We start from the raw sequence: 13,602 nt of genomic DNA on the forward strand, positions 1-13,602 counted from the left end.
ATATATATATATATATATATATATATATATATAGAGATAGATATATATATATATATATAACAATGTATTTTATAAAGAGACATTGTGTTTAACGATTTGTATCAGTGAGTGAGACGCCGCCCTATCTTAAGACGATGATTGTGAATGTACATTATTTCTAGCTAGTATGCCTCATGTTGTTTCTATGTGAATTTGGAAGACGATTAATTGTGAGTGGCAAATAGACAAGGCTGTTACACATTGTTATGAATATTCAAGACGAGTTGGTAGGTTGTTATGTACTATGTACACCCAACTGTAACATTTTTGTTACTCGTTTTTGGCTGGAAAGTCTGCTTAACCGCTCTTCAAAAATCACGTAGAAGCGTAATATATATTTCTATTCGTTTCCTCGCGAGAGATCGCTCGCGCGGCATTCATGATAGAAGCAAAGATTGTTGTTCAGTTGTAAATATAGCGTATGCTAATAACGGCAAACGATAACCATAGATATATTGCTAATATTATCACTACTAGTATTGACTACTATGCGATAGCTTTAACAATGATATTTATCGTGTGATCGGCAGTTAATGAAGTCCCAAGGACGTAATCATTGATTTTTTGTTTTTTTTGAGTGATGAGATCGGCGGCGATGCAGGGTCGGCAGCGAGAGAAAGAGAGAGAGAGTCTCGCACCAGTGAAAGACAACACGCAACAACCGTGGAGAATTTATTTTTCACGAGCGAACCGTTTAGAAGTCTACCGTATGCAGATCGAACGTAGTCACGGAAGAAAGGTGTCTTTTTCGCGCAAGGAAATGTGTGAGAGCCGTCGAAGGCTGCTCAGCCCAAAATGTCTACGTTCATATAATTATTCTCAACACGTTTCTTCCTGACGTTCGTTCCAATGTCGAAATCTCCTGTGTAAATGTTCTTTTCGTAATTATGATAGAAGAAAGTAATTCGTAACTTAGGTATATCTCGTACGAAGATGCCATACTTAGGTACACTTTATCCGTAAGTGAGCGCACCAATCTCGGCAATACGATGCCGAGACAACTCTACAGGCACCGACCTGCCACCGTTCCGTTTCATGTGTTCGTGGTACGTCTCCCGATTGCATAATCAAAACCTTGATCCTAAGATCGTCGGTGGCAATCGTTTAGTTCTTCTTTCGTTAACAAGTGGCCGGCTCTCGAATACGTATGTAGCCGTTTGCTGGTGTGTACGATTGGCATTTTCCTATCTTGCATAATGGCCATCCGTGCGCGAGAGACGACACTTCGAGGTCAGCGAAAAGAATTTTCCCACACACGTGGAGCTTTCCCTTTCTCATAGGAGAATTATCTCGTCGGAAATCTGCGGTTACGAGATGTAGCATCAGACACTGCAATGCATCGAGCAAATATAAAATTATTCCATAAAAATTGATTTTTTATAATATGATCGTGTTTATATATTTTTTAAATCTTTTCCTTTTCACATTTAAAAAATTTTTTTTTATACGATGAGATAATCTTCCAGTTTTGGGATTATTCACTGTGTAAATTATATAAAAGATATACTGAAATGTTTAATATATATTTTATATTTATGTATATGAGATATTTCGCAATTGGTGATTATAATTTCAACGGCCAATTCTCTGATAAACTATCGATTTTTTCTCAATAAATTGTTCGGAGAATATGTTATTAAAATTGCGTAGAATTGCAAAAGTCGCTAATTTGAGGATATCCTGCATAAAGACCTAAATTCATGATGATACAATGATGTATTACACCTTTTATATTTATGTCGTACGAACGCATGAATGCGTATAAACACGTACTACGTATGAAATATTTTATAAACGATTGAAATTTTTTCTTATTTATTTCCTGTTTTCTATTATTATCCGATGCACATTGCTGCAAATTGTGGTGCACTTCCGCGAGAATAAGTGTACCGTGACATGAGACTTGCACGAACATGACGCCTTGATCGGGCACAACGCGTTCATGGCAAGGCGTGAAATGGTGCTGTTACTTTCTTGCGAACATAAGAAGCTTGTATATTTTTGCGCCTCTTGTTTGTAAGATAATCATTTACAAATAAATCACGAGAAAAAAGAAGATAAATGTAGAGACATTCTTTTTTACCCATATTATACACTGTTTTCCTATGCGATTCCATGTGAATAGAAATCATCTTGTGTGCATATATATACATACTTTATTGTCATACATTTATTTTGTACATTTTGCGTAATTTTGTATAGTATAATGTGTACTATACACGATCTTTTACGAAGTCAATATGCAATATTCGACATAATATATTTTACATTATTACAATTTTTTATGTCACGAGAATATGAAAGTTACATATCGTTTTCGAAAATTAATAGAGATAAATAATAGAAATCATATGTACCGTTACAAATAAACCAAGTGCCTCTACATACAATTCTTATTCAGCAGGTAGCTCAACTACGTACTCATAATTAGCCTACTCTGAAAATTAGCCAATGTTCAATATTCCATTATTATTGTATCCTAGCAGATAATCTCGATAGTTATGCCTTATAAATGATCATGAAATTCAAATCTTGGTTATTATACGCAATTGAAGATTCTATCAATGATACCCAACAATTATCCTATATATGGTTTGATGTATCAATTAGTACTATTAGAGTATTAGTACTATAGTTACTGTCAAAAGTTGTTATAAGAATATGTATGATTATATTATCCAAATAAATATGCGAATTTTGACATTTTCGAAATTTTTCGTGTATAGTACAATGATACAATGCACAGATCTAAATAGAGTAAAACATAAACGCCTTATGTTTTATGGCAGTGTATTGAATTTTTCTTATTATGGCATATACCATTTACTTATTAGTGTTATCGGTACTTAATTATTCTTTTTCTCTTTTTCCTTAATTTCCTATCTTTCATATAATCTTTACTAACAATCTTTTTTATAATTACGATTATAATTTAGCCGATTGTGTAATATCAATCAATTATCGGTCTGATAGAGATCATTTCAATTTTATAACAGCAAATGGTAGAAAAATACGCTAAAATGGTAGATAAACTATGTAAATTACAAGGCACAAAGGAATTCTATTAAGAACATTATGATAAATGATAAAGACTGTGCAGACATATATTTCTAAATTTAGAATAGCACCATTACAATATATAATTCGTTATTCAATCAAGCTGAATAAGTTAATATAATAACTTTAGTAAATTTTTATATTTTTTCTCTTTAATTTTTATCGATTAGTTTGCTTTCCTCGTATAAAAAAATCTTGATTTCATTTTTGATAATTAGAATCTTCATTTTTGTTTTCTCTCTTTAACTGATGTCTTCTGCACATATTATTAATAATTATTTTGTCACACATTTGTGAATGGACGGATAATTTCGTCAATAGCACTATTCGCTGATGTAATATTCACTATTTTCACAATCTGCTGTCTTTGATGACGCTTCCCGACGTGCTAAGAGCTTTCTTCCGATTTGCGATCGCATTGGTGAGTTTCCTCCTGGGGCCGAGCGGAAGTTTGAGAGCCGCTATGTCGGTCTCAGTGAGCAACATTAGAGCTTCCAAATCAATTTGTTCTGACTCTAAGACAGGTTGTATTGACGTCAGATTATTGGCGACTAAAAATCTCTGCAAAGGTGTCCATTCCTCATCCGTCTCTTCGCCTTCTATACAACAGATAAAAATTTAATTTAATAAATTTAATTTTGTATATTAGACTGTTTTGCGGCGAAAAGCCAGGAGCTTCAATTAAATATTTATAATAATTTCTCCAGTTTGCTACAATGTTTGTTCAACTTGCCTGAAAGCAAATCCTCGTCCCACAGACTTTGTCTGCGCGCTAAACTGCCCGCGCTTCCTATACTGATCTCCTCGTTATGTCCATTAGGACTAAACTTGTTGCCGTTTATGGATCCATTTGCAGAGCCATTCGCAGGAACGTTGCCGTTTTGAAGTTGAACGTCCGTCTGTGTGACCGGTAAGTTGTCCAGCGTAGATGTTATCTGAAAATTATGCGCCTCATACAACGGTTATACGCAGAAAAAAAATTAATTAGCTTATCTGCCGCTCTTCGATTTTCAATCTACTCGTCTCTTGCCACATAATTACGTGGTCGGTGCGTGCGATGATTGTCTCCGTTATGTTACGTGGTGGTATTCTATGGTGCAACCGTTTAGGAGATCGTTAGCGTTTCCGCAACAATTCCCACAGCTCATTTCTTTGTTTCTTTGTGGAATCACGACTCAATTGGGACGAGCGATAGCTCTTCTCGCGTTGCAAGAGAAAATACACCGACGCAACGTTAAAGCGCACTGATTTCTTACCAGTTAGGTAGTTATTGCGCGGTTATAGTCACGTGGAACGTTTACACTTGCGAGATTAAATGTCATTGCAATGCGTAAGAAACGTGACGTTAGAATAATTGTAAAAACAACAAACAATAAATTGAATCAAAAAATGAAAATATGACTCATAATACTAACGCGAGTTTACTATCTTCATTCAGTTTATATAGCTACTCGTCGTAAAAGAAAGTATCGTCTAAACTTTGTATATTAAGACTAACCGTCCTTCTGAAGGCCACTGACCCAAAACCAGGTCGATTAAAGATGCTTGCGGGTTCCTGAAGGAAAGTAGTGTCCTTCGCAACATTCAGATTCTCTTCCTCCCTGTCCTCTTCCTCCTCGTCGTATATCCTTTCACCTAAGAGGTCGGGCGTGCTCTGCGATTTACTCAGAGTGCCCCACACGTCAGAGATTTTGCCTCTTCTGCCCATGTGTTGAGGCTGAGTGTCGTATGTGCCTACGTACATAACTTCGGAGTCTCGTCGAACACCGGTTAAACTTCGAATGGATTTCTTTCCATTTACTTCGACCTACAATACGATAATATATATTAACACATTATATATATATATATATATATATATATATATATATATATATATATATATTACTAGTTTTCTGTATTCTACATACAAAGGTAGCACTCTAATTTAATTCTAAGATAATATTAAATAATTCGAGACTTTTATTTCATGATTTGATGAATTAAAATATCTTTTTTACCTCCACGACTTTAAAGTCGTTGACAGCTTTCTTTGCTAGAGCTTTCCGACAAACTGTACTGCCGTTCCTCTTTGTAGTAGTACCGACGATATCGCTGAATGTTGGTGAAGGTTTCATTCGGCCTCTAAAGGTCAGTACCCCGAGCCTCTGGCCGTTCATCTCATTCATTGTGTCTAAGTCCGATTTAGCACGATCCTTTATGAGTTTTTTCTGCTCTTTCTCTGCTCTCATCTCTGCTGTCTTCTGTTTTTTCATATATTCCTTCAATCTTAACAAATAAATATTTAATTATTAATAATCAGTATAAAAATCTTGACGTGTTAGAAAAGAAATAATGAATTAGTTAAAGGAAAGTAATATAAAAATATAAAACTTTTAACTATTGATTAATAATTAAAAAGAGCTAACAAAAATAATTTATTTTTAATTTAATATAAATTTTTATCTATAGAAATAATTAAATTACGAAACAATTCCTTATTTAATTATTCACTTGTGCATTTATCTTGAGAAACAGGTCTCGAAATAAAATTAAATAAGCATATCGCAGTCAAAGCTATTCGAAAATTACTTTGAAAACTAATACGAATTTGTAAATTCATAATACAATTAAATCGTCATATTTGTCTAATAAAAATTTGATATAATATAGTTCAATATAACAATTTGTTGGTCTTGGAGATGTAAAAAAGAAAATTAAAACTCTGAGTTATTTTAGAATTATTTTGAAAAGTAATTTGTAAATCTATAATGCAGCTAAATCGTTAGGTCTAATAATCGTTTTGTCTAATAAAAGCTTAATATGATTCAATACAACAATTTGCCGGCCTTGAGGATATAAAAAGGAAAATTGAAATCTTGTGCAAAGAAATCATCCGTGTTCTATTGTGGAAGCACGATTCTACTGTACGATCCACGAGTGACTGCGATATTATTCTCTCGCACACAGGCGGCGCAAAAACAATTCGCATTCCAGTTACACCTCTTCTCCGCATCCTTCTCCGCCTTTTCCCGGAGCAGTCGGCTTTTCTTGCGATTGTTCAGCTCCTGATCGGCCTGGGCGAGATCCAGGAACTGCAGGATCCTCTCGCAGCCGTTGATCGCCGCTAGCTCCCTGGCAGAGTGTCGGTCGATGTCCAGCGACCAGATATTACATCCGAATTTCACTAAGAACTTCACGCAGAATTCGTGACCCCTCGCTGCTGCCAGATGAAGGCACGTATTACCGAAATAATCAGTCTTGTCCGGGTCACCTCTGCGACAAAACGGTAAAGTTACGTCAAAAAAAGTGTGATCGGCAGATCGTTTAGATATTCGTTTCACGAACAACACAAGCGCTAAAAAGCTCTTGTAATAAATAACATATAAAGTACGAAATGATGCTTGAAATAACTATAATATTAAAATAAAAGTGACAAAGTTTCCGCTGAAAATGGATATTTGGAAAACAGAAATTCGGAGCAATTTATACATATGTGGACATATATTCCACTTTTTATTAAGACCCAGTAAACATTGAGTAACAGTAATATTACATTAATATTATAATTTTTTGCTCAATAATGTAACTGTTATGTATAATATATGTTATATTGCATTTGAACACACACATTGTCGAGTGGAAAATTGTAATATTAATATTATAATTATAACATTATAACATTAATATTATAATTATAATATTGTTATTGTTTCTTTTTGTTTATTGCGAAAATAAACTCACGTCTTTTGAAACGATGCATTGATAAGCTACTTTATTGCGATGAATCAAATATAATTATCAAACTTATAATTATTGCCAAATGATCAGTCTGAATAAATTTATAGTGAAACAGAAGAGTTGCGCCTTGATTATGTTAAAGAATCAGGAAAGTTATACATTTATCATTTTAAATTATAATCGCGTGGCGGGAATTAGGGGGCGTACTTTTCGGCGGCATATGCACCATGCATCGGTTCTGCGATTTATTTCCGCCCGTTCCGCGGTCCAGTTCGCGTTGTTTTTCTGCGGGGTGTCGATTTTCCAAAGTTTTATCGAACCTCCAAGTGTCTCCGTCCGGGCGAAATCTTGTCGTCCGTTCGCCTCGATCGAGTCATTCAAGCGAGAAATCAAGTGGGTGGTTATCTTGGTCGTCGATATTAATAAGTTAGTTATGCCCTTGTCCTCTAAAATCACGACACAAGTCACAGGGGGTTACACTTTTCAGAGTGACGCTCTCGTCGGTACAGTGGTCAAATTTCCGTTCCGCGGTCTGGTGTGTTCCGCTGCTTTATCTACGAAGTTCGGCGGTTCTTTTCCGTTGAAATTTCGATGAGATACGCAGCTCCCGATCTTACGACCGTTGTTTCTTCGATTCGTCCCATTGATAGGCGAGGTAGATTGCATCGATCGTCGATTACGTGGTATGTATTTAGTCTATTATAGTTGTAAAGTACAACGTGCGTTACGAGTGCACACGTATCAACAATTTGATTGGCGGTTACGATGCTACAGAATCCGCGGTTCGCCATGTTGCAATTACTTTCGTTGCGTTCGTCCTTCATGATCGATATCGATATATTGATCCGGAATATTTCGCTCTCAAACAGGTCGACGAGATGGGCGATTGCCTGTTATGTGTTTACTCGGGGTGCATTCGCGCAAGGATTTTCGGCGCCTGTTGCATCTCGCGGAGTGTTACCTCGGCCCACTATTTTATTATATATACACGCAGTCCATTGTCTTTCGTGCGCTCGACCGCAGTTTCCGCCGCTGTGCAGAGTCGATGGACACCTGTAATGCGTACTTCCTGCTACCTATGTATATGTCAATCACGATATATGAAAGCAGAGCGAGGAGCTGGCGGGATGGGGTGCTTGCAGAAATGAGAAACGTCGATTGAAATCCGCACCCAGGATGTTTTTGCTTCCAATGTCCACCCGAAATCAGTATCATTTCGGCAAGTATTAATTTCAGTGCAACGGATCCACGAGAATGATCCTCATGATTGTTTGCGATGATATAAATAAAGTAATTGGCTGTGTAAGACACGTTCTTCCGTATTTAAATTGACCACGACAGAAGTGAAATTATATTTGATTTTATCTTATATGCCGGGAATGTGTGATTAACATCAGGTGTAAATGTTCACGAGTATAATTATCCGTGTAATCGTCACGTGTGCAAAATGCTCGTTCGCGTGATGGTTGGAGAAAGTACAGTGGAGCATTAGAAGATACATACTTTTTTTTTTAATATTTTAATAAAGAACAATTTATATATCGTGATTTTTATAAAAGCTATTGTTCTTGTGGGATACAATAAATGTATGACTTAACGATTGTATTATTTGTGAGCACAATTGTCTCTTATCTGAGTATATATCTAATCGTTGAAAAAAAAAGTTATATGTCAACTTGTGAACGAGACAGAATAATTACCAAATTGCAAGTAATTATAATTATAATCAATACTTGTATAATTTCATAGTTACTTTATCCCATTCACAAGTTGATGCGCAGGTTTTTTTCAACAATTACATACATGCTTAGATAAGAGATAATTCTATTTACAAATCTCGTGTGCAATCAATAAGTGTTACAATTATATTATTATAAATAAATCATAAATATTTTATAATTATGAATGATACGTAGGTTCTCATTATTTTTTATAGGAAATTAGATTAGCTTATCTATACAGAAAAAAAGAATATTCTTGTTTGGAGAATATCTTTGTTGTTGACATTTTAAAAATAAGATTAATGTTAAAATGAAGCTATATGACGTTGAATGAAGTTAAATTAATCTTTAAACAATATAAATATAGTAAAATTAACACAATCATTTTTCCATGAATAAGCAAGAATATCAATATTGTTGGTATCTTTATTTAACATCATATAATCTTATTTCTAAGATGTCAACAATAAAAATATTCTTCAAATAAGAATATTATTTTTTTCCATGTAGCCTCTGATATTGAATTAAATGAACAATCATGATTTGCAGCAACTAATTATAATTTGTTTCCAGATTGTGGAAGACCATCAGACATTAATGCGATTGTTTATGACGCTTTGTGATGGAGATCTACTAGTGTTCTACGGGTGTTCGTGATATACCGCCGGAAGCATCGAGGGGCTCCCTGCATTTTGGAGTTGGCACGAGTGGAGGGTCCCCCGCATATTCAGTGAGTGTAATTATCAGGTACTAGTTGTAGTGGGGCTGTCGTGCTCACGGGGCACGACGACCTCGTGCCTGATGGGCAACCGTGTCTCGTATGAGTGGTTAAAACGCAAAATTACATTTGTCGCCGAATGCGCTTCACTTCCGCAACTCGCGATGTAATTCCTCATTAACTTTTGCACAATTTAATGTTATTTTTTATATATCACCATTAGAGACGAGATTCTTGTACAATGGGCCGTTCCAAGTAATATATCTCGTTCCAAGTAATATATCTCTAAGTAATTATTGTATTACTGTTTTTAAAATTTCACTTGGGCAAGTATAAAATCGAGATAAAGTATAAAAGTATTTATGAGGCAAGTATAAAATCGAGATTCTTCATATTTTAATATTTGTTTATTATTTACTAGTAACTTATCTTTGTTCAACGCTACGTAATTTCATTTAAAGATTAATATTATATGTCAGATATAAAGATATTTTAAATAAAACTGTCTTTATCATGTACATATACATATTCACATATACATATACATATACATATTTATTCATATATATTCTTTATAGAATATTAGAGATTTACATCTACGCGAATATGTGTCCTTGTTATATAATTGCTAGTTATATTAATTGCTAATTAATTTGAGATTTTGCAAAAATCAGACATGAATAAAATACGTGCTCTTAAAATTTATGTATGGAATTCGTTGACGGTTAAGTATTTATTGAGTATTACTTGCATAAGTGCAGATGGGTGTAGTTTTTTCTCATCCATATATATATAATTTTCAAATAAAATACCCACTATTATATACCTATTTATATTTTCCCTTTGCGCATTCGGCACGACAACAAGTCGCAATGACTAAATGTATTATTTGCGGTCCGGCAAGAATCTCTCGCTGTGTGTCAGCTATCGCGTGCCATTGTAAGGTACAGTGCGTGTGTTCATAGTTCCGGTGCACCCGCATTTGCAAGGAGAATTCTCGTGACACGCGATTCATCGATTCTTTTCATCACGAAACAGTTGATTCGCATTATGTGTAAGCGTGAAGACATGCTTCTTAATTATTACAGAGATATTTTTCGGGTTGTGAGCGTTGAACGCACGCACATTGTACTCGCGCTTAGTCATGGCAAACAGAAGAAAATATTAAATACGCATACCCTCTGGCGACCAGCAGTCTCAGGGCATCTATGTGACCTTCGAAGGCTGCCCATAATGTCGGGGTCATTCCTCCTTCGTCTCGCACGTTACAATCCTTTCTCGTCGCTTCCTTCAGAACGTCCAATGCGCAGTCTCGCGCAGCCCTTTGGCAAAGAGAAACCTGTGCATTAATACTATTCTTTGTTTGATCTGCCAGATGCTCTCAGGTAACTCGCAACTCGTTTCTATCACTGAAGATCGGATATTCAGCACACCATATAGATATCGACACTTTTAATGAATTATATTAGAAAACAGATATGTAAATGCATCACGTGAGAATCCGTGACACCGTGTGTTGAAAAATGATTTTTTAATAATTAATTGTAATTCGTAAGTAAAAACAGAAGATCTATATATATAATTCCAAACAAGCGTTTGTGAATTACGATGACGTAGTTAATTACAAGTATGCTTCTCTGTTTTTAAAAAATGACACGTCTGAAATATAATTGTATTGAATCACTGCTATTGATGTTCAAGACGATATTATAACAGATTATTACATTGTTAAATGGACGATAACGTGTTAACGAATTAAAAGTTTACACCTGAGAACATCTTGGATAGTTGAATTAAATGAACTAATTTACTCGAGGCTATCTTTGTCTCGAATAACTAAATTCAATTTCACAAATTAAGATTTTACATGCACAGATGTATCCATCTATAAGTATACTATTCAGAGGATATTTTCTATAGATTATCTTAGTATGTGTTATGCGGTACATAAAAATATCCTAGCTAATTCGTAAGTTAATTGGTACAGCGAATTCGCAGCGAACTTAAGTCTGTGTATTATGTTGTCGTGATACTTGATTTCTTCTTAACACATTACACTGCCAGTAACAACGAAAGCATATTTTTGCTTATTCGAAGCACGGCGTTGCGAAAGCTGGGGTGTTATTATTTTATCGCGCGACACATCGCAATGTCTTACGTTTCAAGCGGATCATTTTCTAATTACTGCGTCGCGTTTCTCGGAAGAGAATCGCGAGTCTCATCGCGAGCAGAAACATTCGTGAAGTCGGTATACATCCACGCGTCTCAACATCAGATTATATTCCGCCGCTCGCGACACGTTGCTCGCGCGACGTGGTATTTTTTAATTTAATTATGAGTTAAATTATGCGTGCAACAGCGACGCGAGCGATTCCTGATTTCTCTCCTCTTAATTGGGGAAATTGGAATGTGCTAATGCTCAAATATGCGCACTTTGCGCGTAGCGAAGCGAGACACGATACGCGACTTTCGACTCGCGTTGTGCGAAGAATCATCTCAGCGTGCCAACATTAATTTTTCGTAACATATTTTTCCAGTGCTTTGATATCGTCGAATTATAACGTTAACACGTTCGGGAATGAGCTTGGAATTTCTGCGAATGATCCGGACGATAGATTCATACCGAATGCAACAAGAGCACGAGCCTCTTTTCTCATGCATAAATTCCGCACGCGCTCTACCGATGCGCATGCCGCGCCGCGTTGAAACAGCTCGTGATCACGGTTATTCCGGGCTCGTAGGTAACTAGGTATTCGGTGCCTTTTAATCCCTTTATTAAATAAATCGCATGCATCACCTCGCGCGGATGTGCATACCTGCGCGATTGCTATCGCCCTTCCTTATCGAGTTCGACGATACTAACAAGCGCGTTAAAGTATCATGCCTTAATGACTGCGTGACGCTTAACCCGTCTCTACTTATTCTAACAACCTATTAACAACTTAGCGTCGAGAGAAAAATGCTTGAAAATTTATTTGTGAGATATAAAATTCATTTCTGTGAAATGAATTTTTATAAATACAAATACATTTTCAAATATTTTTTCTTCTCTCAGTGTGCGCTTCGACTATAGATGTGAAAGTTTTTTAATATCTTTTTATTCTGTCCTGACTATCTCTCTCTGTGAGCACGAATGAAAGATTATTGTCGATCCATCGCGAATAATGTAACCCTCGATTTAGTAAATCGTTAAACATTTTCGTCAATTGCACAACGATTTGGACACAATGAAGTTGGGAGCTCACCAAACTGCCAAAATTGAGAGTTAATATTTGACGGGCATGAAATAATTATATTATTGTGTTATTATTTAGTGTTTTTAATTGTATGATTAATTATTATTGCGTAAAAGTCCGTCGGTAATTTTGGCAGTTTGATGAGCTCCCAACTTCATCATATTTGAATCGTTTTGCAACTCACTGTATATTGACAAAAAGATCTTTTCAAATATTATGTTGTATCAAAGCAAAATTTAATTCACAATCGTCGCAAAAAGCGGAGCTATTCGCACAACCGATTAGTGATCGAATACATTCGTTCGTATTTTTGGCGATGTAAGGCAGAATATCCGGGGAGAAAGCCGCAATGCGTATTTGAAAAAGATTTGCACTGTTCAATTTGTGAATTTTATCGATGCTTGTGCTTATGGATCTTTAGGTGTACTAACCGCTATTCCCCCCGTTCTATCGAATCGCTTCGCGCGATCGAGCGTGCAGTCGACTCGGGAATTTTTTCAATTCCAAGGCGAGTACCTCGCCCCACGACATTTCTCTCCGCTTTCCGGACCCCGGGACAAGTCCTACGTGTGAGCGCGCGTACCAAAACAAGAGCAAAGAAAATGATATAGGGAGTCGCACGTACACACGCGCGCGCGCATGTATACACACACGCACATACGTGCATCTTCGCACACACATGATACGTAAAAATCCACTCACTTGTGAAATCGCTCCGAGGACATTTCTACGTGTGTCGTTCGCTCCTTCGCGTTTTAATACGTGGCTCACCAAGACATCGTTCGGTAATTTGAGAAACACACGACGAGTTTCTCGCGTGAGTCGAAGTGCGAGAGAGACAGAGCAGCGAAATTAAGAAGCGTGACCCGGAGGCAAACCGCGTGCCGAGTGTAACGTTCGGCGATGCACTGCTCGGGCGAGCGGCAAGTTACACCTGGGACACCAGACTGTAGGTTCTCCTTCTCTCTCTCTTTTTACTTCGATTATCCCTCCCATGCCGATAGCTCCCTCCCACCTTGCTCCCGAAGACTCGCCACATGTCTGCGTTCTCGTTCGGATATCTATCCGCCACCTGGGGCCTGTTCCACAGAACTGCGCGAATCAACTCGAT

At 36.5% G+C, this 13,602-nt stretch overlaps 2 protein-coding genes across 3 annotated transcripts in view; one reads left to right on the forward strand and one right to left on the reverse strand.

The window, feature by feature from the left end:
• The window catches only part of LOC116852568 (UPF0472 protein C16orf72 homolog), a 7,150-nt gene extending 5,049 nt beyond the window's left edge, over positions 1–2,101 (forward strand). The window contains exon 6 of the mRNA XM_032833060.1: positions 618–2,101. The gene's annotated coding sequence lies outside the window, so the exon portion shown is untranslated. The remainder of the gene's footprint in view (positions 1–617) is intronic.
• A 71-nt stretch (positions 2,102–2,172) lies between these two features.
• On the reverse strand, positions 2,173–13,424 carry LOC116852567 (Usher syndrome type-1G protein homolog). 2 transcript variants are annotated; one of them, XM_032833057.1, is made up of 7 exons: positions 13,194–13,424; positions 10,434–10,577; positions 6,079–6,351; positions 5,097–5,364; positions 4,595–4,903; positions 3,830–4,031; positions 2,173–3,695 (listed from the first exon to the last, which is right to left on the reverse strand). In XM_032833057.1, exons 1-7 carry the CDS (start codon positions 13,214–13,216, stop codon positions 3,448–3,450), a joined length of 1,467 nt encoding a protein of 488 aa, XP_032688948.1. In that variant the 5' UTR covers positions 13,217–13,424; the 3' UTR covers positions 2,173–3,447. The 2 variants fall into 2 exon arrangements, with proteins under 2 accessions (XP_032688948.1, XP_032688949.1); XM_032833058.1 differs by having other exon boundaries at positions 10,434–10,594.
• Between the last annotated feature and the right edge of the window lie 178 nt (positions 13,425–13,602).

Source organism: Odontomachus brunneus, unplaced genomic scaffold (genome assembly GCF_010583005.1).
Source record: "Odontomachus brunneus isolate Ranch 3 - 2012 unplaced genomic scaffold, Obru_v1 Obru_scaffold_235, whole genome shotgun sequence".
Taxonomy (NCBI): Eukaryota; Metazoa; Arthropoda; class Insecta; order Hymenoptera; family Formicidae; genus Odontomachus; species Odontomachus brunneus.